General features: G+C 39.3%; 1 protein-coding gene across 1 annotated transcript; it reads right to left on the bottom strand.

Moving 5' to 3' along the window:
* Nucleotides 1–24,202: 24,202 nt before the first annotated feature.
* Nucleotides 24,203–24,706, bottom strand: LOC149437795 (uncharacterized). The gene is made up of 2 exons (XM_089660617.1): nt 24,552–24,706; nt 24,203–24,472 (listed from the first exon to the last, which is right to left on the bottom strand). The coding sequence occupies exons 1-2, from the start codon at nt 24,654–24,656 to the stop codon at nt 24,203–24,205; spliced, it is 375 nt and encodes a 124-aa protein (XP_089516743.1). The 5' UTR covers nt 24,657–24,706.
* Nucleotides 24,707–25,010: the final 304 nt, after the last annotated feature.

Here is a 25,010-nt window from a genome sequence, read left to right as displayed (position 1 = left end):
AGAAATAACAATGTAAAGTGTATCATGAACAGTTCCATGGAGATACAACTACTGTAGAAATAACAATGTAAAGCGTATCATGAACAGTTCCATGGAGATACAACTACTGTAGAAATAACAATGTAAAGCGTATCATGAACAGTTCCATGGAGATACAACTACTGTAGAAATAACAATGTAAAGCGTATCATGAACAGTTCCATGGAGATACAACTACTGTAGAAATAACAATGTAAAGCGTATCATGAACAGTTCCATGGAGATACAACTACTGTAGAAATAACAATGTAAAGTGTATCATGAACAGTTCCATGGAGATACAACTACTGTAGAGATAACAATGTAAAGCGTATCATGAACAGTTCCATGGAGATACAACTACTGTAGAAATATCAATGTAAGCGTATCATGAACAGTTCCATGGAGATACAACTACTGTAGAAATAACAATGTAAAGCGTATCATGAACAGTTCCATGGAGATACAACTACTGTAGAAATATCAATGTAAGCGTATCATGAACAGTTCCATGGAGATACAACTACTGTAGAAATAACAATGTAAAGCGTATCATGAACAGTTCCATGGAGATACAACTACTGTAGAAATATCAATGTAAGCGTATCATGAACAGTTCCATGGAGATACAACTACTGTAGAAATAACAATGTAAGTGTATCATGAACAGTTCCATGGAGATACAACTACTGTAGAGATAACAATGTAAGTGTATCATGAACAGTTCCATGGAGATACAACTACTGTAGAAATAACAATGTAAAGCGTATCATGAACAGTTCCATGGAGATACAACTACTGTAGAAATAACAATGTAAGTGTATCATGAACAGTTCCATGGAGATACAACTACTGTAGAAATAACAATGTAAAGTGTATCATGAACAGTTCCATGGAGATACAACTACTGTAGAAATAACAATGTAAGTGTATCATGAACAGTTCCATGGAGATACAACTACTGTAGAAATAACAATGTAAAGTGTATCATGAACAGTTCCATGGAGATACAACTACTGTAGAAATATCAATGTAAGCGTATCATGAACAGTTCCATGGAGATACAACTACTGTAGAAATAACAATGTAAAGCGTATCATGAACAGTTCCATGGAGATACAACTACTGTAGAAATAACAATGTAAAGCGTATCATGAACAGTTCCATGGAGATACAACTACTGTAGAAATAACAATGTAAGTGTATCATGAACAGTTCCATGTAGATACAACTACTGTAGAAATAACAATGTAAGTGTATCATGAACAGTTCCATGGAGATACAACTACTGTAGAAATAACAATGTAAAGCGTATCATGAACAGTTCCATGGAGATACAACTACTGTAGAAATATCAATGTAAAGCGTATCATGAACAGTTCCATGGAGATACAACTACTGTAGAAATAACAATGTAAAGTGTATCATGAACAGTTCCATGGAGATACAACTACTGTAGAAATAACAATGTAAAGCGTATCATGAACAGTTCCATGGAGATACAACTACTGTAGAAATAACAATGTAAGTGTATCATGAACAGTTCCATGGAGATACAACTACTGTAGAAATAACAATGTAAAGTGTATCATGAACAGTTCCATGGAGATACAACTACTGTAGAAATAACAATGTAAGTGTATCATGAACAGTTCCATGGAGATACAACTACTGTAGAAATAACAATGTAAAGTGTATCATGAACAGTTCCATGGAGATACAACTACTGTAGAAATAACAATGTAAAGCGTATCATGAACAGTTCCATGGAGATACAACTACTGTAGAAATAACAATGTAAAGTGTATCATGAACAGTTCCATGGAGATACAACTACTGTAGAGATAACAATGTAAAGCGTATCATGAACAGTTCCATGGAGATACAACTACTGTAGAAATATCAATGTAAGCGTATCATGAACAGTTCCATGGAGATACAACTACTGTAGAAATAACAATGTAAAGCGTATCATGAACAGTTCCATGGAGATACAACTACTGTAGAAATAACAATGTAAGTGTATCATGAACAGTTCCATGGAGATACAACTACTGTAGAAATAACAATGTAAAGCGTATCATGAACAGTTCCATGGAGATACAACTACTGTAGAAATAACAATGTAAAGCGTATCATGAACAGTTCCATGGAGATACAACTACTGTAGAAATAACAATGTAAAGCGTATCATGAACAGTTCCATGGAGATACAACTACTGTAGAAATAACAATGTAAGTGTATCATGAACAGTTCCATGGAGATACAACTACTGTAGAAATAACAATGTAAAGCGTATCATGAACAGTTCCATGGAGATACAACTACTGTAGAAATAACAATGTAAGTGTATCATGAACAGTTCCATGGAGATACAACTACTGTAGAAATAACAATGTAAAGCGTATCATGAACAGTTCCATGGAGATACAACTACTGTAGAAATAACAATGTAAGTGTATCATGAACAGTTCCATGGAGATACAACTACTGTAGAAATAACAATGTAAAGTGTATCATGAACAGTTCCATGGAGATACAACTACTGTAGAAATAACAATGTAAGTGTATCATGAACAGTTCCATGGAGATACAACTACTGTAGAAATAACAATGTAAAGCGTATCATGAACAGTTCCATGGAGATACAACTACTGTAGAAATAACAATGTAAAGTGTATCATGAACAGTTCCATGGAGATACAACTACTGTAGAGATAACAATGTAAAGTGTATCATGAACAGTTCCATGGAGATACAACTACTGTAGAAATATCAATGTAAAGCGTATCATGAACAGTTCCATGTAGATACAACTACTGTAGAAATAACAATGTAAAGCGTATCATGAACAGTTCCATGGAGATACAACTACTGTAGAAATAACAATGTAAAGCGTATCATGAACAGTTCCATGTAGATACAACTACTGTAGAAATAACAATGTAAAGTGTATCATGAACAGTTCCATGGAGATACAACTACTGTAGAAATAACAATGTAAAGTGTATCATGAACAGTTCCATGGAGATACAACTACTGTAGAAATAACAATGTAAGTGTATCATGAACAGTTCCATGGAGATACAACTACTGTAGAAATAACAATGTAAAGTGTATCATGAACAGTTCCATGGAGATACAACTACTGTAGAAATAACAATGTAAGCGTATCAAGAACAGTTCCATGGAGATACAACTACTGTAGAAATAACAATGTAAAGCGTATCATGAACAGTTCCATGGAGATACAACTACTGTAGAAATAACAATGTAAAGGGTATCATGAACAGTTCCATGTAGATACAACTACTGTAGAGATAACAATGTAAAGCGTATCATGAACAGTTCCATGGAGATACAACTACTGTAGAAATAACAATGTAAAGCGTATCATGAACAGTTCCATGGAGATACAACTACTGTAGAAATAACAATGTAAAGTGTATCATGAACAGTTCCATGGAGATACAACTACTGTAGAAATAACAATGTAAAGCGTATCATGAACAGTTCCATGGAGATACAACTACTGTAGAAATAACAATGTAAAGCGTATTATGAACAGTTCCATGTAGATACAACTACTGTAGAAATAACAATGTAAAGCGTATCATGAACAGTTCCATGGAGATACAACTACTGTAGAAATAACAATGTAAGTGTATCATGAACAGTTCCATGGAGATACAACTACTGTAGAAATAACAATGTAAAGCGTATCATGAACAGTTCCATGGAGATACAACTACTGTAGAAATAACAATGTAAAGCGTATCATGAACAGTTCCATGTAGATACAACTACTGTAGAAATAACAATGTAAAGTGTATCATGAACAGTTCCATGGAGATACAACTACTGTAGAAATAACAATGTAAAGTGTATCATGAACAGTTCCATGGAGATACAACTACTGTAGAAATAACAATGTAAAGTGTATCATGAACAGTTCCATGGAGATACAACTACTGTAGAAATAACAATGTAAGTGTATCATGAACAGTTCCATGGAGATACAACTACTGTAGAAATAACAATGTAAAGCGTATCATGAACAGCTCCATGGAGATACAACTACTGTAGAAATAACAATGTAAGTGTATCAAGAACAGTTCCATGGAGATACAACTACTGTAGAAATATCAATGTAAAGTGTATCATGAACAGTTCCATGGAGATACAACTACTGTAGAAATATCAATGTAAAGTGTATCATGAACAGTTCCATGGAGATACAACTACTGTAGAAATAACAATGTAAAGTGTATCATGAACAGTTCCATGGAGATACAACTACTGTAGAAATAACAATGTAAAGTGTATCATGAACAGTTCCATGGAGATACAACTACTGTAGAAATAACAATGTAAAGTGTATCATGAACAGTTCCATGGAGATACAACTACTGTAGAGATAACAATGTAAAGTGTATCATGAACAGTTCCATGGAGATACAACTACTGTAGAAATATCAATGTAAAGCGTATCATGAACAGTTCCATGGAGATACAACTACTGTAGAAATAACAATGTAAGTGTATCATGAACAGTTCCATGGAGATACAACTACTGTAGAAATAACAATGTAAAGTGTATCATGAACAGTTCCATGGAGATACAACTACTGTAGAAATAACAATGTAAGCGTATCAAGAACAGTTCCATGGAGATACAACTACTGTAGAAATAACAATGTAAAGCGTATCATGAACAGTTCCATGTAGATACAACTACTGTAGAAATAACAATGTAAAGCGTATCATGAACAGTTCCATGGAGATACAACTACTGTAGAAATAACAATGTAAAGCGTATCATGAACAGTTCCATGTAGATACAACTACTGTAGAAATAACAATGTAAAGTGTATCATGAACAGTTCCATGGAGATACAACTACTGTAGAAATAACAATGTAAAGTGTATCATGAACAGTTCCATGGAGATACAACTACTGTAGAAATAACAATGTAAGTGTATCATGAACAGTTCCATGGAGATACAACTACTGTAGAAATAACAATGTAAAGTGTATCATGAACAGTTCCATGGAGATACAACTACTGTAGAAATAACAATGTAAGCGTATCAAGAACAGTTCCATGGAGATACAACTACTGTAGAAATAACAATGTAAAGCGTATCATGAACAGTTCCATGGAGATACAACTACTGTAGAAATAACAATGTAAAGGGTATCATGAACAGTTCCATGTAGATACAACTACTGTAGAGATAACAATGTAAAGCGTATCATGAACAGTTCCATGGAGATACAACTACTGTAGAAATAACAATGTAAAGCGTATCATGAACAGTTCCATGGAGATACAACTACTGTAGAAATAACAATGTAAAGTGTATCATGAACAGTTCCATGGAGATACAACTACTGTAGAAATAACAATGTAAAGCGTATCATGAACAGTTCCATGGAGATACAACTACTGTAGAAATAACAATGTAAAGCGTATTATGAACAGTTCCATGTAGATACAACTACTGTAGAAATAACAATGTAAAGCGTATCATGAACAGTTCCATGGAGATACAACTACTGTAGAAATAACAATGTAAGTGTATCATGAACAGTTCCATGGAGATACAACTACTGTAGAAATAACAATGTAAAGCGTATCATGAACAGTTCCATGGAGATACAACTACTGTAGAAATAACAATGTAAAGCGTATCATGAACAGTTCCATGTAGATACAACTACTGTAGAAATAACAATGTAAAGTGTATCATGAACAGTTCCATGGAGATACAACTACTGTAGAAATAACAATGTAAAGTGTATCATGAACAGTTCCATGGAGATACAACTACTGTAGAAATAACAATGTAAAGTGTATCATGAACAGTTCCATGGAGATACAACTACTGTAGAAATAACAATGTAAGTGTATCATGAACAGTTCCATGGAGATACAACTACTGTAGAAATAACAATGTAAAGCGTATCATGAACAGCTCCATGGAGATACAACTACTGTAGAAATAACAATGTAAGTGTATCAAGAACAGTTCCATGGAGATACAACTACTGTAGAAATATCAATGTAAAGTGTATCATGAACAGTTCCATGGAGATACAACTACTGTAGAAATATCAATGTAAAGTGTATCATGAACAGTTCCATGGAGATACAACTACTGTAGAAATAACAATGTAAAGTGTATCATGAACAGTTCCATGGAGATACAACTACTGTAGAAATAACAATGTAAAGTGTATCATGAACAGTTCCATGGAGATACAACTACTGTAGAAATAACAATGTAAAGTGTATCATGAACAGTTCCATGGAGATACAACTACTGTAGAGATAACAATGTAAAGTGTATCATGAACAGTTCCATGGAGATACAACTACTGTAGAAATATCAATGTAAAGCGTATCATGAACAGTTCCATGGAGATACAACTACTGTAGAAATAACAATGTAAGTGTATCATGAACAGTTCCATGGAGATACAACTACTGTAGAAATAACAATGTAAAGTGTATCATGAACAGTTCCATGGAGATACAACTACTGTAGAAATAACAATGTAAGCGTATCAAGAACAGTTCCATGGAGATACAACTACTGTAGAAATAACAATGTAAAGCGTATCATGAACAGTTCCATGGAGATACAACTACTGTAGAAATAACAATGTAAAGGGTATCATGAACAGTTCCATGTAGATACAACTACTGTAGAGATAACAATGTAAAGCGTATCATGAACAGTTCCATGGAGATACAACTACTGTAGAAATAACAATGTAAAGCGTATCATGAACAGTTCCATGGAGATACAACTACTGTAGAAATAACAATGTAAAGTGTATCATGAACAGTTCCATGGAGATACAACTACTGTAGAAATAACAATGTAAAGCGTATCATGAACAGTTCCATGGAGATACAACTACTGTAGAAATAACAATGTAAAGCGTATTATGAACAGTTCCATGTAGATACAACTACTGTAGAAATAACAATGTAAAGCGTATCATGAACAGTTCCATGGAGATACAACTACTGTAGAAATATCAAGCAGAAGTGTAAAGAAAAAGTCACTATTATTGTCATAACTGTCTGACCATGTGCAACGTCCATCTTCTTCTTGTCCTTCACGAGACTTTGGGAAGAAACCGGAAATAGACGGAAGTGACGATCTTGTCTTGCAACAAGCACCTGTTCCAGCTTCTCATACGTGTGTGTGTGTGTGTGTGATAGATGACAGATAGATGTGACATATGAGATGTGATAGATGTGACAGATGATAGAGCCGTGTAGACTGGCCAGGGACAGGACGGGGTTAATCATGGAGAATAGGACTCACTGGTGGAAGCCTAACTTTTATTCTTACTATGAGGAAAGTAAGTCATACTATGCGAGGAGGTTTAAATGCACACTTCTGGGTTTAGATGGTTTTTATTTCCCATAAGGCAGTGGTGTTCTGCAAACAAAAGGCAGTTCTAAGACAAGATGATCAGCAACACGTGAATGATGCAAAAGGGGCTCTCTGGACTCTGATGAAAGGTGGACTATGGGAACCCAGGTTAAAATGGAATGATGGGAACTATGATGAATGTTGGGGCTTTGGTTACCAGAGACCCCCTTATATCAGAGTTACCCTTTACACCAGAGTCTGCAGTGATCCCCCTTACATTAGAGTCTCCTCCTCACATCAGAGTTCCCAATGCCCTTCCTTAAATCAGAGTCTCCCTTACATCAAAGTCTGCAGAGTCCACCCTTACAGTATATAGGAACTCCAAGAGTTCATATGTAGAGGGGATTCCAATGTAAATGGGGAACTCTGTGGATTCCAATGTAAAGGGGGAACTCTGTGGATTCCAATGTAAAGGGGGAACTCTGTGGATTCCAATGTAAAGTGGGAACTCTGTGAACTTTGATGCGGGAGGGCTCTTATGATTTAATCCATATGAGTAGAAATGTTATTTAATAAAAAAAAATCTGTATAGTTCCGCTAAAGTGTTCCGTTTTGGCTTGAAGAAAAGGTGGCAATACTACCCAAGATGACAGGAAGGGGGCCTGCTGCAGAACATGCGAAAGTGTCTCCCTGTGGGACCAAAATAGAGGGCTCAGCAACAGAGAAAGGGGCTCCGGGATCGGTGGAACGGGCCCCAGGCTTGGGGGGGGGCCCCGGTGCAAGTAACCATGAAGGCCCCTGACTTTTGGTACCAGAGCCCTTCCCCCTGAGCCCAAGGCCCTTTCCAAAGTGTTTTCAAATCAAATCCATCCAAGGCATGTCTCTGGTGATCAATGTCATACTTGTGGTTGTGGTTAAACCAAACTGTCAAACCTTCAAATGTCTGCTGTCATAGATGATCACATGTGCTGCACCATGACAACTGCACATCTAATCTGAGGGTAAGATGGCAACTTCCTTGGCTGTAAAGGACAGGAGGGTTTAGTGCCAGGTTTACAGAACTAATTAGTATTTAGTAGATATGTGTGATTTCGTTTGTTCAAGTTAATTGTTTGGACAAAAATTAGATTAACCTCCCTGGCGGTCTGATTATTTCATTTTTGGTGCTGAAAGCGGTACATTATTTTGCATGGAAATATGTAGTTTTTTTTATTGTAGGCTGTAATTTTTAGGAATAACTCCCTGAAATCTGTCTGAACAAGAGTCTAAATCATACATTTAATTCAATAATATAATCAAACCAAAAACACTGAAATGTGAAATATAGCGCCAAGTTCGCACATCGCTGAGCAAAGTCGCAGAATCGTTTTCAGTGTCTGATGAGGAATTTCTCCACAAATCATTATCACTCAATTCTGCAAGTGGTTCTGATTTACTATCGCTGTTCTCTAGCCGGTCTAAAACCACTTTTGACGTAAAGGGACGCTTTTTGGACGCCATGGACTTTTCTAAGTTTCCAGGCAGAAAGAACAATCAAAATGCAGACGGGACAGGACAAAGCACTCGGGACAAAATGTATGTGAAATGGGTTGAAACAGCAATGTTTTACTATGTAAAATCATTTTGAAAAAAATGACATTTTTTTAAAATTTTCAAATTTCCCACCGCCGGCGGTGCCCGTACGTCCCGACGTCACAGGGACCGGAGGAGATGGCCGGGGATGCTGCAGGGGACACATCGCGGGAGCGAAGGACAAGGTAAGCACTGCAGGGACTCCCTATGCAGCGCCGCATGGTAAGCCTGAGGGTAGCTCGGGGTTACCGCTTTTGGTACTGACATTTTACCCCGAGCTACACTCAGGAATACCGTTAGGGAGGTTAAAAAAGATTGGGGTAGGGAGTTCCAGAGGATGGGATGACGCCCTGGTGAAATCCTGGAGACGAGCATGGGAGGAGGAGACAAGGGAGCTAGAGAGTAGGAGGTCTTGCGAGGAGCGGAGTGTACGGTTTGGGTGATATTTAGAGACAAGGTCAGTGATGTAATTTGGGGAAGTATTATGAACAGATTTATACAGTTGTGTTCAAAATAATAGCAGTGTGTTGAAAAAAGTGAATAAAGCTGAAAATCCTTCTAATAGCTTTTATTTCCATCCACACAAATGCATTGGGAACACGACACATTCTATTCCAAATCAAAACATGAAGAAAAATACATCAAATTTGTGTTGTTCCTCTAAAAAAATGGAAGAAAAGTGAATATTAGACGGTTCAAAAAAATCTCAGTGTTTGTATTCTTCTTTACAAACTCAAACATTCACTATATAAACTGAGAAATGTTTGAAGATTTTGCTTTCCTTTGAATGACTTCATGAATATTTGGTTGTAGTCGCACTGTTTCTGAGAACTGCTGTACATCTGTGTTGCATGGAGTCACCCAACTTCTGGCCCCTGTGATCAGGTATTCCAGCCCAGGATGATTGGACCACATTCCACAGTTCTTCTCTATTTCTTGGTTTGGCCTCAGAAACAGCATTTTTAATGTCACCCCACAAGTTTTCTATTGGATTAAGATCCGGGGATTGGGCTGGCCACTCCATAACGTCCATCTTGTTGGTCTGGAACCAAGATGTTGCACGTTTACTGGTGTGTTTGGGGTGGTTGTCTTGTTGGAACACCCATTTCAAGGGCATTTCCTCTTCAGCATAAGGCAGCATGACCTCTTCAAGTATTCTGATGTCTTCAAACTGATCCATGATCCCTGGTATGCGATAAATAGGCCCAACACCGTAGTATGAGAAACATCCCCATATCGTGATGCTTGCACCACCATGCTTCACGGTCTTCACAGTGTACTGTGGCTTGAATTCAGTGTTTGGGGTCGTCTGACAAACTGTCTCCGCCCACTAGACCCAAAAAGAACAATCTTACTTTCATCAGTCCACAAAATGTTGCCCCATTTCTCTTTAGGCCGGTCAATGTGCTCTTTGGCAGATTGTAACCTCTTCAGCACATGTCTTTTTCCCAACAGTGGGACTTTGCGGGGACTTCTTGCAGATAGCTTGGCTTCACATAGGCGTCTTCTAATTGTAACAGTCCTCACAGGGAACGTCACACCTTCTTTCATCTTCCTGGAGCTGATTGTTGGCTGAGTCCTCACAGGGAACGTCACACCTTCTTTCATCTTCCTGGAGCTGATTGTTGGCTGAGTCCGCCCCATTTTGGCTATTCTTCTATCCATTCCAATGGTAGTTTTTCGCTTTCTTCCACGTCTTTCAGGTTTTGGTTGCCATTTTAAAGCATTTGCCATCATTTTAGCTGAGCAGCCGATCATTTTCTGCACTTCTTTATATGTTTTCCCCTCTCCAATCAACTTTTTAATCAAGGTACGCTGTTCTTCTGAACAATGTCTGGAAAGACCCATTTTCCTCAGAATTTCAGAGAGAAATGCACTGTAACCAGCATGTACAACTTTTGCTGCCTTCCTTCCTTAAATAAGGGCAATAATTGCCACCTGTTTATCAAAGAATGAATGACCTCACTAATAGAACTCCACACTGCTATTATTTTGAACACGCCCCTTTCAATGAGTGATTCAATGACACAGAATCAGCAGCATGCATGTCATGACTGTTGGGTCTGTTGGATTTCTATGACTCTACTACACCTGCTAGGAAATTATTTGCCATGTAGAGATATCATTTCCACCAAAAACAGTGATTGATCCGGTTAGTGATGTCTGATGGCTAGTATTTTCAACACAACTGTGTATAAAATGAATAATAATACTGTGCCAATTATAGGGAGTGTGACAACTGGGATTATAATATACAATGTATACATAACAACATGATGTCCTCAAACTAGATATAGCGTATTGCCATTCACCTGGAGGACCTCAACTGCCATAATGTCATAACAACAAAACTATTGGATTACAGAGCCATTATAATATTAAACATGTCTGATAAATATATACTTTATTATTACAAATATAAAAGATGAAGTGTGTGTATAGAAAAGACAATAAAAATGTGTAATATTCACAGCCAATTAAAAAATAAAATATTAAATTCCAAACATATGGAAATAGTAAAAGAAAAACCATAATTTTTATTCAGTGCTCTAAGTCAGGACTCCATTGTTATTCTTCTCCTGCCATCAATGGCCAACCCGGTCCCACACTTCATCCATGTCTTTGGGGACCTCTGATCTCCTTATGAACTGTTACTTCCATGATGAAGATCAGCCATGGAGTATATCTGAGGTGTATATCAGGGTGTGCTTCTTCCCCACATGAGAGCTGGGATGTCCAGCAACATTCATCTAGAAGACATTTCCCGCACTCAAGGCACTAATACACCTCCAGGGTTGTGTGGGACCCCTGATGTACAGGAAGACAGGACTTCAGTGAGGAACATTTCCCTCACTCAGGACAGGAAAGTGGCTTTTCCCCCGTGTGAGATCTCTGATGTTTAGAAAGATGGGACTTCTGTGAAAAACATTTCCCGCACTCAGGACAGGAATACGGCTTCTCCCCAGTGTGAGATCTCTTATGTCTATAAAGATTGGCCTTAGCTGAAAAATATTTTCCACACTCAGGACAGGAAAATGATTTCCCCACCGTGTGACATTTCTGATGTTTATGAAGAATGGACTTCTCTGAAAAGCAGTTCCCGCACTCAGGACAGGAATACGGCTTCTCCCTCGTATGAGATCTATTATGTCTATAAAAATTGGACTTAACTGAAAAACATTTCCCACACTCAAGACAGGAATATGGCTTCTCCCCTGTGTGAGATCTCTGATGAATGGAAAGATTGAACTTCACTGAAAAAAATTTCCCGCACTCAGGACAGGAATATGGCTTCTCCCCCGAGTGAGATCTTTGATGTGTGTAAAGACTGGACTTCACTGAAAAACATTTCCCGCACTTAAGACAGGAATATGGCTTCTCCCCCGTGTGAGATCTTTTATGCACATTAAATTTGGATTTAGAACTGAAACCCTTCCCGCACTCAGTACAGGAGAAGCTCTTCCCTGTTGGAGGGTCGGCCCGGTCCCGCACAGTCTGAGGTTCCTCAGGATACAAGGAATCCGATGGTCCATCTACACTGGGTGGTGCCGGATGGACATTGGAGGGAGTTGGGTTTTCTCCTGGACTATACTGTGTGATGTCCTCATCTTCTACTTTCCAGTCTGGAGACAAAGTGAGACAATCCTCGGAGGTTTTCCTCATCTCCCGGCCATGGACTAAAATACAAAGACAAAGAGGATTACTAGACAGGAGCTGATTGGTTCCCCCAAACCTGGACTCCGCCCACATCAGGCAGCTTGGTCTCTGAGGAGCTTACAATTCCACCCTCAAGGGAACTAGGAAATGGCTCCTCTGATCTCCTACCAGGTCATTTCTTTATTCATGGACCTTAGTCAGAGAGTGAGGAAACAACCAGAACTGTCTTTTATAGGAGGGACAGTGATGAGGGAATTATAGGACGAGGGTCCCCACCCCCTCTATCACTCATCGCCATCTTCCCAACACAAGAAGTACTGCACTTCCTTATTTAGTCCATGATTTAGTCATGAAGAACAGCGGGGCTGAGCCCCACCAGAGGTCAGAGAGTGAGGATGGGGGGAGAACAACCAAGATGAAGACTGGACTGATCCTGAAGACCGCCATCATTCGGGTATTGACTCCTCCCTCATTATCACTTTCTGTTTAAGGGTCCAAAGTTGGAGGATGTTATCACATTATTATCACCATGTAAAAGTCTGTGCTCCAATCACATCATCCGATATAAAATGTCCAGCTGGGAGGAAATGGGGGGAATAAAAGAGAATCTATATTATGTGAATATATAGCAGTGGGGGGAGGGGGGAGAGCAGAAGTCAGGACTATGGAATGTACAACATAGAGTATATAGTGCAGGGGTCAGGAGTATGTAATGTACAACATAGAGTATATAGTGCAGGGGTCAGGAGTATGTAATGTACAACATAGAGTATATAGTGCAGGGGTCAGGAGTATGTAATGTACAACACAGAGTATATAGTGCAGGGATCAGGAGGATGTAATGTACAACATAGAGCATATAGTGCAGGGGTCAGGAGTATGTAATGTACAACAGAGTATATAGTGCAGGGGTCAGGAGGATGTAATGTACAACATAGAGTATATAGTGCAGGGGTCAGGAGTATGTAATGTATAACATAGAGTATATAGTGCAGGGGTCAGGAGTATGTAATGTACAACATAGAGTATATAGTGCAGGGGTCAGGAGTATGTAATGTACAGCATAGAGTTTATATTGCAGGGGTCAGGAGTATGTAATGTACAACATAGAGTATATAGTGCAGGAGTCAGGAGTATGTAATGTAAAGCATAGAGTATAAAGTGCAGCGGTCAGGAGTATGTAATGTACAAAATAAAGTATATAGTGCAAGGGACAGGAGTATGTAATGTACAAAATAGAGTATATAGTGCAGGGATCAGGAGTATGTAATGTACAACATAGAGTACATAGTGCATGGGGTCAGGAATATGTAATGTACAACACAGAGTATATAGTGCAGGGGTCAGGAGTATGTAATGTACAACAGAGTATATAGTGCAGGGGTCAGGAGTATGTAATGTACAAAAGAGTATATAGTGCAGTGGTCAGGAGTATGTAATGTACTAACGAGTATATAACGAGTATATAGTGCAGGGGTCAGGAGTATGTAATGTACAACATAGAGTATCTAGTGCCCTCAGTACACCAGTCATCACATTTAACCCCTCGATTGCCAGGAAGACTCTCATACACAAGAAACCTCCATTGCTAGTATGGTGTCTAAACGGATCAATATCTTTGATCAGATCAGCACTATACCAGCGTTCACATTAGTATAGTAAATAAACAAATAATCCCCTGCGCTCCACTGGTATGAACAAACACAACCCCAAATATATGCAGCTGCTACCACCTATTCCCAGTACCACAGGATGGATGACATAAAAAACAATATTGGTGAAGAGCTTCACATGAAAAACTAAATAAGTCGGTGCAATGATATAAAATACATATAAAGTGACCGCACTGTATTGAAAGGTATTGATAACTATTGCTAAATAATCCCCCCCAAAAAATATATAAGTGCCAAGTGTTGAAAGTGCAAAACAGGTCATCCGTCTGCTGACTAGATGGTGACAAAATACAATATATGCACAATAAACATAATACACCATAACATTGCACACTAACTGGAAGTGACAGGAGCTCAGTATGAGGATGAATATTCATTGAAAGTGACAGGAGCTCAGTATGAGGAGGAATATTCATTGAAAGTGACAGGAGCTCAGTATGAGGATGAATATTCATTGAAAGTGACAGGAGCTCAGTATGAGGATGAATATTCATTGAAAATGACAGGAGCTCAGTATGAGGATGAATATTCATTGAAAATGACAGGAGCTCAGTATGAGGAGGAATATTCATTGAAAGTGACAGGAGCTCAGTATGAGGAGGAATATTCATTGAAAGTGACAGGAGCTCAGTATGAGGATGAATATTCATTGAAAGTGACAGGAGCTCAGTATGAGGAGGAATATTCATTGAAAGTGACAGGAGCTCAGTATGAGGATGAATATTCATTGAAAATGACAGGAGCTCAGTATGAGGAGGAATATTCATTGAAAGTGACAGGAGCTCAGTATGAGGAGGAATATTCATTGAAAGTGACAGGTGCTCAGTATGAGGAGGAATATTCATTGAAAGTGACAGGAGCTCAGTATGAGGATGAATATTGAGTGAAAGTGACAGGTGCTCAGTATGAGGATGAATATTGAGTGAAAGTGACAGGTGCTCAGTATGAGGATGAATATTGAGTGAAAGTGACAGGTGCTCAGTATGAGGATGAATATTGAGTGAAAGTGACAGGTGCTCAGTATGAGGATGAATATTGAGTGAAAGTGACAGGTGCTCAGTATGAGGAGGAATATTCATTGAAAGTGACAGGAGCTCAGTATGAGGAGGAATATTCATTGAAAGTGACAGGAGCTCAGTATGAGGATGAATATTGAGTGAAAGTGACAGGTGCTCAGTATGAGGATGAATATTGAGTGAAAGTGACAGGTGCTCAGTATGAGGATGAATATTGAGTGAAAGTGACAGGAGCTCAGTATGAGGAGGAATATTCATTGAAAGTGACAGGAGCTCAGTATGAGGATGAATATTCATTGAAAGTGACAGGTGCTCAGTATGAGGATGAATATTGAGTGAAAGTGACAGGAGCTCAGTATGAGGAGGAATATTCATTGAAAGTGACAGGTGCTCAGTATGAGGAGGAATATTCATTGAAAGTGACAGGAGCTCAGTATGAGGAGGAATATTCATTGAAAGTGACAGGTGCTCAGTATGAGGATGAATATTCATTGAAAGTGACAGGTGCTCAGTATGAGGATGAATATTGAGTGAAAGTGACAGGTGCTCAGTATGAGGATGAATATTGAGTGAAAGTGACAGGTGCTCAGTATGAGGATGAATATTGAGTGAAAGTGACAGGTGCTCAGTATGAGGATGAATATTGAGTGAAAGTGACAGGTGCTCAGTATGAGGAGGAATATTCATTGAAAGTGACAGGAGCTCAGTATGAGGAGGAATATTCATTGAAAGTGACAGGAGCTCAGTATGAGGATGAATATTCATTGAAAGTGACAGGAGCTCAGTATGAGGAGGAATATTCATTGAAAGTGACAGGTGCTCAGTATGAGGATGAATATTGAGTGAAAGTGACAGGTGCTCAGTATGAGGATGAATATTGAGTGAAAGTGACAGGTGCTCAGTATGAGGATGAATATTGAGTGAAAGTGACAGGTGCTCAGTATGAGGATGAATATTGAGTGAAAGTGACAGGTGCTCAGTATGAGGATGAATATTGAGTGAAAGTGACAGGTGCTCAGTATGAGGAGGAATATTCATTGAAAGTGACAGGAGCTCAGTATGAGGAGGAATATTCATTGAAAGTGACAGGAGCTCAGTATGAGGATGAATATTCATTGAAAGTGACAGGAGCTCAGTATGAGGAGGAATATTCATTGAAAGTGACAGGAGCTCAGTATGAGGATGAATATTCATTGAAAGTGACAGGAGCTCAGTATGAGGAGGAATATTCATTGAAAGTGACAGGAGCTCAGTATGAGGATGAATATTGAGTGAAAGTGACAGGTGCTCAGTATGAGGATGAATATTGAGTGAAAGTGACAGGTGCTCAGTATGAGGATGAATATTGAGTGAAAGTGACAGGTGCTCAGTATGAGGATGAATATTGAGTGAAAGTGACAGGTGCTCAGTATGAGGATGAATATTGAGTGAAAGTGACAGGTGCTCAGTATGAGGAGGAATATTCATTGAAAGTGACAGGAGCTCAGTATGAGGAGGAATATTCATTGAAAGTGACAGGAGCTCAGTATGAGGATGAATATTGAGTGAAAGTGACAGGTGCTCAGTATGAGGATGAATATTGAGTGAAAGTGACAGGTGCTCAGTATGAGGATGAATATTGAGTGAAAGTGACAGGAGCTCAGTATGAGGAGGAATATTCATTGAAAGTGACAGGAGCTCAGTATGAGGATGAATATTCATTGAAAGTGACAGGTGCTCAGTATGAGGATGAATATTGAGTGAAAGTGACAGGAGCTCAGTATGAGGAGGAATATTCATTGAAAGTGACAGGTGCTCAGTATGAGGAGGAATATTCATTGAAAGTGACAGGAGCTCAGTATGAGGAGGAATATTCATTGAAAGTGACAGGTGCTCAGTATGAGGATGAATATTCATTGAAAGTGACAGGTGCTCAGTATGAGGATGAATATTGAGTGAAAGTGACAGGTGCTCAGTATGAGGATGAATATTGAGTGAAAGTGACAGGTGCTCAGTATGAGGATGAATATTGAGTGAAAGTGACAGGTGCTCAGTATGAGGATGAATATTGAGTGAAAGTGACAGGTGCTCAGTATGAGGAGGAATATTCATTGAAAGTGACAGGAGCTCAGTATGAGGAGGAATATTCATTGAAAGTGACAGGAGCTCAGTATGAGGATGAATATTCATTGAAAGTGACAGGTGCTCAGTATGAGGATGAATATTGAGTGAAAGTGACAGGTGCTCAGTATGAGGATGAATATTGAGTGAAAGTGACAGGTGCTCAGTATGAGGATGAATATTGAGTGAAAGTGACAGGAGCTCAGTATGAGGAGGAATATGGGAGACCAGCTGGATGAGATCTGCTATACTGTGAGTGTTCTCTTTTGGTTTGTCTTCATCTGCTATATGGAATAAATGGCATCTCACTATGGAGGCTCTTTGTCTGCCTCTCTATAGCCTTGTGATTATCCCGGGGGTATTACCATCTGAGGGCATGAGTGACCTGGCAGAGGAGATGGAGTGCTACTACAGGAGTATTATTACAGAGATCCCCAGTCTGGTGGAGTTATAATACCTAAAGCATTGTGGCCCTTAGGGGTCGCATGGTTAAGGTGAGGAGGCACTTGAGCCACTTTTGGATTACGATATACAGGTGTGGCATGCTAACACGCATCATGTTTGGAGTGAAGAATTGAAACACTGACATCACGGTGTTTGTTTGCACATGAAATGTCAAGCACTTTGTTATTGCACTTTATTGTGGATTTCACTTTCAATGAATATTCATCCTCATACTGAGCTCCTGTCACTTTCAATGAATATTCCTCCTCATACTGAGCTCCTGTCACTTTCAATGAATATTCCTCCTCATACTGAGCACCTGTCACTTTCAATGAATATTCCTCCTCATACTGAGCACCTGTCACTTTCAGTTAGCGTGCAATGTTATGGTGTATTATGTATACTGTGCATATATTAGATTTTGGCGCGATCTAGTCAACAAACACATGACTTGTTTTGCACTTTATTGTGGATTTTACTTTCAATCAATATTCATCCTCATACTGAGCACCTGTCACTTTCAGTCAGAGTGTGCAATGTTATGGTGTATTATGTTTATTGTGCATATATTGTATTTTGACACGATTTAGTCAGCAGACGGATGACCTGTTTTGCACTTTCAACACTTGGCACTTATTCATTTTTTGGAGGGGATTATTTAGCAATAGTTATCAATACCTTTCAATACAGTGCGGTCACTTTATATGTATTTTATATCATTGTAAATACTTATTTAGTTTTTCATGTGAAGCGCTTCACCAATATTGTTTTTTTTAAAACATTAGTATTAGTGTCCCCAAAAATGCAGCGTTAGCAAGATCAGCCCCGGCACCTGCCAGCACCTGTGTTTAGCCCGTACACTTACCCCCCTTCTCCCCCAGCAAGTGCAGTGTCAGTAGGTCACTGTCACTTGATACATTACACACAAAACCGCAGTGTTGGCAGAATCAGGCCTGATCTCTGTTAGCACTTGCTGGTAAATTTTGATGACTCTCATATTTATTTATTTCAGGTACTTATATAGCGCTGTCAATTTACACAGCACTTTACACATATATATTGTACATTCACATCAGTCCCTAACCCTCATGGGGTGTACAAATCTAAGGTCCCTAACTCACATTCATACATACACATAGAAACTAGGACAATTTATACAGGAGCCAATTAACCTACCAGCATGTCTTTGGAGTATGGGAGGAAACCGGAGTACCCGGAGTAAACCCACGCAAGCACAGGGAGAACATGCAAACTCCATGCAGGAGCGCCATGGTCAGGAATCGAACCCATGACCCATTTACTGCAAGGCAGAAGTGCTAACCACTAAGCCGCCCACATATGCAGCAGAGTGCCAGTACTAGTGCCGCGCTACCTTTTGGTGAACTGGCGAGCACCAGTGGCCTAGTACATCCTTTCACATTTCTCTTAGATTGTAAGCTCCCAGGATCAGGCCCTCCTAACCATCTTGTATTGGACTGTATTGTTGCTGTATTGTCTCCCGTTATATTGTAAAGTGCTGAGCAAACTGTTGGCGCCATAAATCCTCTATAATAATAATAATACCAGCACTGCAGTATGAGTTGGTGACGTGGGGAGTCCCATAATTGCAGTACAAGCTGGTGAGGTGGCCAGCACAAGTATTGTCACGCAACCACCAAGAATTCGCACACAGGCCCATAGAGCTGCCCAACCCAGAATTCAGGTGGAAATAGCAAATTTAACTCCTCCCCTTGATTTTTTGGAGCTGTTTTTCACGGAATATCTGTATGCATTGATTGTGGATCAAAGCAATTTATATGCACAACAATTTATAGCCACCAACCCAAATTCAAACCTTGCCAGACCATTCGCATGGAAACCCATTACGGTTTTTGAATTTATATTTTTTGGGGGCCTAACCCTCAACATGGGCAATACTAAAAGAAATGAATTGCGGTTGTATTGGTCCGCAGACCCGATTCATCATATGCCGTGTTCTCTGCTGCCATGGCCAGGCATAGATATGAGAGTATAATGTGTTTTATGCATTTCAGCGACAATACACTCTGTCGTCCTTGTGGTGACCCTGAATTTGACCGGCTCCACAAAATTCAGCCCCTCTAAAATCAACTTAACCAAAAAATTGCAGATGTCTATACTCCCCAGCAAAACATCTGCGTTGATGAATCCCTCATTCATTTTTCTGGCCGCCTTGCATTCAAACAATTCTCCCCAGCAAGCGTGCCAGATATGGGGTCAAGATGTAGAAGACCTGTGAGAGGGCAACAGGCTATACTTATAAGTTTTAGATTTACGAGGGAAAAGATAGTCACGTGGATCCCCCTGGATGCCCAGACTACATGGGGAGCAGTGGCAAGATAGTTTGGGACTTGGTGTCATCATTTCTCCATATGGGGTACCACTTATGCGTGGACAATTTTTATTCAAGCGTGCCACTATTTAGACATTTGTACAATCTTGGAACTGGCGCATGTGGCACCGTGTGACCTAATGTGTGCCCACCATTAGAAGTGGGTGGATGCAGGGTGGTATATTCTAATGGTGGGCATACCACACTTTTATGGGGGGGCAGAGATTCCTTCTCTTTTTTTCATTCAGTACACAGGCTGAATACAAAAAAAAGAACATAGCATATATACCCAACAAGGACCAGAGACGTACTGCTACATCCCTGGACTTTGAATGGTTATACCAGAATAATGCCTACAGCTGCAGGCATCATCCTGGTATAATTTTTTTCAGCTGGTGATCGGCTTTTATGCAAAAGCAATCCTAGTAGATAATTAGCTGCAGGATTGCTTTTACAAGCAGCAGGATATGATGCCCCCCTCCCCCACTGCCTTCCAAGGCTTTCTTGGGCAGTCCCGTGCCATTGGGGGAACCTGAGAATGTAGCCAGTGTTTCTGCCAGCTGACCATAGAGCTGATTGGAGACCAGAATGGTGTCAATCATCTCTATAGTCTAAGAAATCGGAATCTACGAGTATTTCATCACTTCAGTTTCGCAGAATATAAACAGCGCCATTTGTAAATTGGGAAAGCATCTGATCACCGATGTTGGTGAGATTAGATAATGTAAGGGCAGGGGAGAGATCCAGAGTCTGATAGACCCCAGATTTCTCAAAAAAGAATATATGACAATGCCCATTGAGGTTATAGGGGATATTTGCATTCCCTGTGATAGCATTAAAAGTGATAAAAAAAAAAAAACGGTGTAAAAATAATAAAAAAAAATCAAAATAACTTAAAAAAAGAAAAGAAAAAAAAAGTACCCTCACCCCCATGCGCACACACACACCTGAGTTTGTGAGCCTTGGTCCTGTGCTGGTATGTAAACAGCGGTTGCACCATACATGTGAGGTATCGCCACGAACGTCAGATGAAGGGCAGTAATTCTAACACTAGACCTCCTCTGTAAATCTACAATGGTAGCTTGTAAAGGCTTTAAAACGTTACCTATAGATATTAAAAACATATGCAGTTTGTTGCCATTGCACAGGGCATGTGCAGTTTTAAAGCAGGTCAGGTTTGGTATCTATTTACTCGGCACACCATCATCTTTTATATTTTACCAAATAATTGGCGAATATATTGTATTTTTGTGCATTAAAAGTAAAAAGTGTATTTTTAAAAATAAAAAATTGCGTTTGAAACATCGCTGCGCAAGTACTATGTGACAGAAAAAAATTACAGCACCCACCATTTTATTCACTAGGGTGTCTGCTTTAAAAAATATATAATGTTTGGGGGTTTAAATTAATTTCCTAGCAAAAAATATTGATTTTTTTTCATGTGAACAAAAAGTGTCAGAAAAGGCTTGGTCTTCAGGTGGTTAGAAGAGTGAGTGATGTGTGGCATAAACTTCTAATGCTGGGCATAGAATGCCCCCACCCCCCAAAATGACCCCTTTTTGTAAAGTAGACACCCCAAACTATTTGCTGAGAGGAATGTTGAATCAATAGAAGAATTTATTTTTTTACCACAAGTTTTTGGAAAATGACAAAAAAAAAGTTTACACAAAATTGTCACTTAAATGATTTATTGCTCACACAAGCCATGGTTATATGTGGAATTACACCCCAAAATACATTCTGCTACTTCTCCCGAGTATGGGGGCACCACATGTGAGAGACATTTTGGCAGTTCAGCCAAGTACAGGACCCCAAAATCCAAAGACCACCTTACACTTCCTGACTACCTATCACAGATTCAGAGGACCTGAAATGCCAGGATAGCAACACCCCCCCCTCAAATGACCACTTTATGGAAAGTAGACACCCCAAGGAATTTGATAGGAAGCATGGTGAGTATTTTTCAGATCTCGTTTGTTGCCACAAGTTTTTGGAAAATGAAGAAAAAAAACAAAAACATTTTTTTTCTTTTCTTTTTTTTATATTTCAAAAGCTTGTGAGAAAAAATACTCACCATGCCTCTTTTTAAATTTCTTGGGGTGTCTACTTTCCAAAAAGGGGTCCTTTGGGGGGGTTGGTGCTATCCTGGCATGTTTGGGCCTTCGAAACTGTGATAGGTAGTGAGGAAGTGTAATGAGGAAGTTACGCACCTTCAGGCTTTCAAAGTGGTCATTGGATTTCAGGCTCCTGTATGTGGCTAGACTCACAAAAAGTCTCACACATGTGGTACCCCCATACTCAGTAGAAGTAGCAGAATGTATATTAGGGTGTAATTCCACATATACCCATGGCTTATGCAAGAAATATATAATTTAAATGACAACTTTTTGTAATTTTCTAGAAACTTGTGGGAAAAAAAAAATCTTCCATGGACTCAATATGCCTCTCAGCAGATAGCTTAGGGTGTCTACTTTCTGAAAAGGGGTCATTTGGGGTGTTTGTACTATCCTGGTATTTTAGCACCTCAAGAGATGTGATGGGCAGTCAGAAAGTAAAAGCTGTAAATTCCATTATCTCTCCCATAGTTTGTAGACGCTATAACTTTCACACAAAGCAATCAATATACACTTATTGGGATTATTTTAACCAAAAACATGTAGCAGAATACATTTTGGCCTAAATTTATGATGAAATGTTAGTTTTTTGGGATACTGATGACAGAAATGAGAAAATATTGGTTTTTTAAAAAAACACTTATTTTTCTCAAAACTTTCTTTGTTTATAGTGTCAAAAATAAAAAGTGCACAGGTGATCAAATACCACCAAAAGCTCTATTTGTGTGAAAAAAAGGACATCAATTTCATCTATGTACCTTATTGCATGACTGCGCAATTGTCAGTTAAACTAGTGCAGTGCTGTATAGCAAAAAAATGGTGCAAATTGCATAGTTTGTAGACGCTATAACTTTCACACAAAGCAATCAATATACACTTATTGGGATTTTTTTTACAAAAACATGGAGCAGAATACATTTTGGCCTAAATCTATAACTAACTTTGAGTTTACTATATATTTTCTATAGCCGAAAGTAAAAAATATTATTTTTCTTCAAAATGTTTGGTCTTTTTTTGTATATTGCACATAAAAAAAGCACACAGGTGATAAAATACCACCAAAATAAAGCTCTATTTGTGTCAAAAAAGACATAATTTTGTTTGGGTGCAGCATTGCATGACCACGCAATTATCAGTTGAATTAGTGCAGCGCGGAGTAGCAAAAAGAGGTCTGGTCATTAAGGGGGGTAAATCCTCAGGAGGGCAAGGGGTTAAATGTTTACTGTAGACAAGTTGCAGAGATCCCACACCGCTGCCTCCCATCTCCTGAGACTGCACTCAGTGACTTGGGTCTGAGACACTACAGACATATCCCTCCACCCGGCACAGCCAGCAGATAACAGAGAAGGTCCCCTGGAGGAGTCAGGCACAAGGCAGGAGACCCCAGTCACATGTCCTGGGTGCCTACATTATGCAATGCTTATAGGAAAAATCAACATTTTGCTGCCAGCTGAACCCCAGAACCTCCATAAATCCAGTCTAGAGACATAAATTGTGTCTGCAGCACAGAGAAGGAAGATTATCCGAGAGAAATCCAGGAATACAGGACGGGGAACACAGCTCAGGAAAGTGATCAGGGGATTACAGGCTGATATCACCCAGTCCCCGCCCTACTCTGGACCAATCAGTGAGCAGTATGGGTGGAGGAATGGATTTAGTGTTCATGACCCACCTGTGCTGATCTCTGTAGGAGTGTCCTCCTCTATAAATGTCCCCGTTATTCCATCCTCCTCCATAGACTGCTGATCATCCCTCACATACGCCTCTTCTTCTTCTGCTTTCACCTCAACTTTTATATTTATCAGATCTTCACCCTAAACCAAGAAAATTAGAAATTTCACCAAAAATATATAAATATAAGCTCACATGAAAAATCCACATATTTTCTCCTCAAATGTATGTTCTAGATGCTCAGTCCAACCAACCTTGTAACAATGAGGGATGGTGTGACCTTCCTGTGTGGAATCCCGGGAATACAGAGGACGGGGACATCTCTCTGGTGGGTTCCTGGTATTAGGTGGCTCCATCATATCCTTGTGTCCTTCTGAAAACTCCTCCATCACTCCATACTCCTCATCCTCCTCTTTATACTCTTCTTTAACATCAATATTATCATCCCCGAGGATTCCACTCTGAAAGATATAATAAAACATTCATTGTAACAAACATGCTGTGTATAAATCACAACTACCAATAATTGTCATCATCTACCTGATGATGGTGAGGGATGGTGTGACCTTCCTGTGTGGAATCCCGGGAATACAGAGGACGGGGACATCTCTCTGATGGGTTCCTGTAGCTGGATGACTCCACCATGGTGTCCTGGTACAGATCTTTGTGTTCTCTTAGAAGCTCTGTCTCCTCCATCCCCCCATCCTCATCCTCCTCCTCTTTTATCTCTTCTTTAACCTCAACTTTAGGATCTCTCAAGTTTCCACTCTGAATATATAATAAAAATGCCATCAATGGTAACAATGCAGATAATGTACAGATCCTAATGATACTATCAGTGATTGTTCCTCATCTACCTGATGATGGTGAGGGATGGTGTGACCTTCCTGTGTGGAATCCCGGGAATACAGAGGATGGGGACATCTCTCTGGTGGGTTCCCATGACTGGATCCATCTGTAGGAAACACACACACTGACTGAATCCATTGTTTCTATGTG

Source organism: Staurois parvus, unplaced genomic scaffold (genome assembly GCF_062004578.1).
Source record: "Staurois parvus isolate SC_StPar_1 unplaced genomic scaffold, SC_StPar_1.0 ptg001254l, whole genome shotgun sequence".
NCBI classification, from domain to species: domain Eukaryota; kingdom Metazoa; phylum Chordata; class Amphibia; order Anura; family Ranidae; genus Staurois; species Staurois parvus.
Note: the sequence above shows the minus strand (reverse complement) of the source record. Positions and strands in the feature narration are given on the sequence as shown.

Coding starts and splice junctions, on each gene's coding strand:
- LOC149437795 (XM_089660617.1), bottom strand. CDS start 24,656: ATGGTGGAGTCATCCAGCTACAGGAACCCATCAGAGAGATGTCCCCGT. Junction 24,473..24,551: donor CCATCCCTCACCATCATCAG/GTAGATGATGAC, acceptor TATATCTTTCAG/AGTGGAATCCTCGGGGATGA.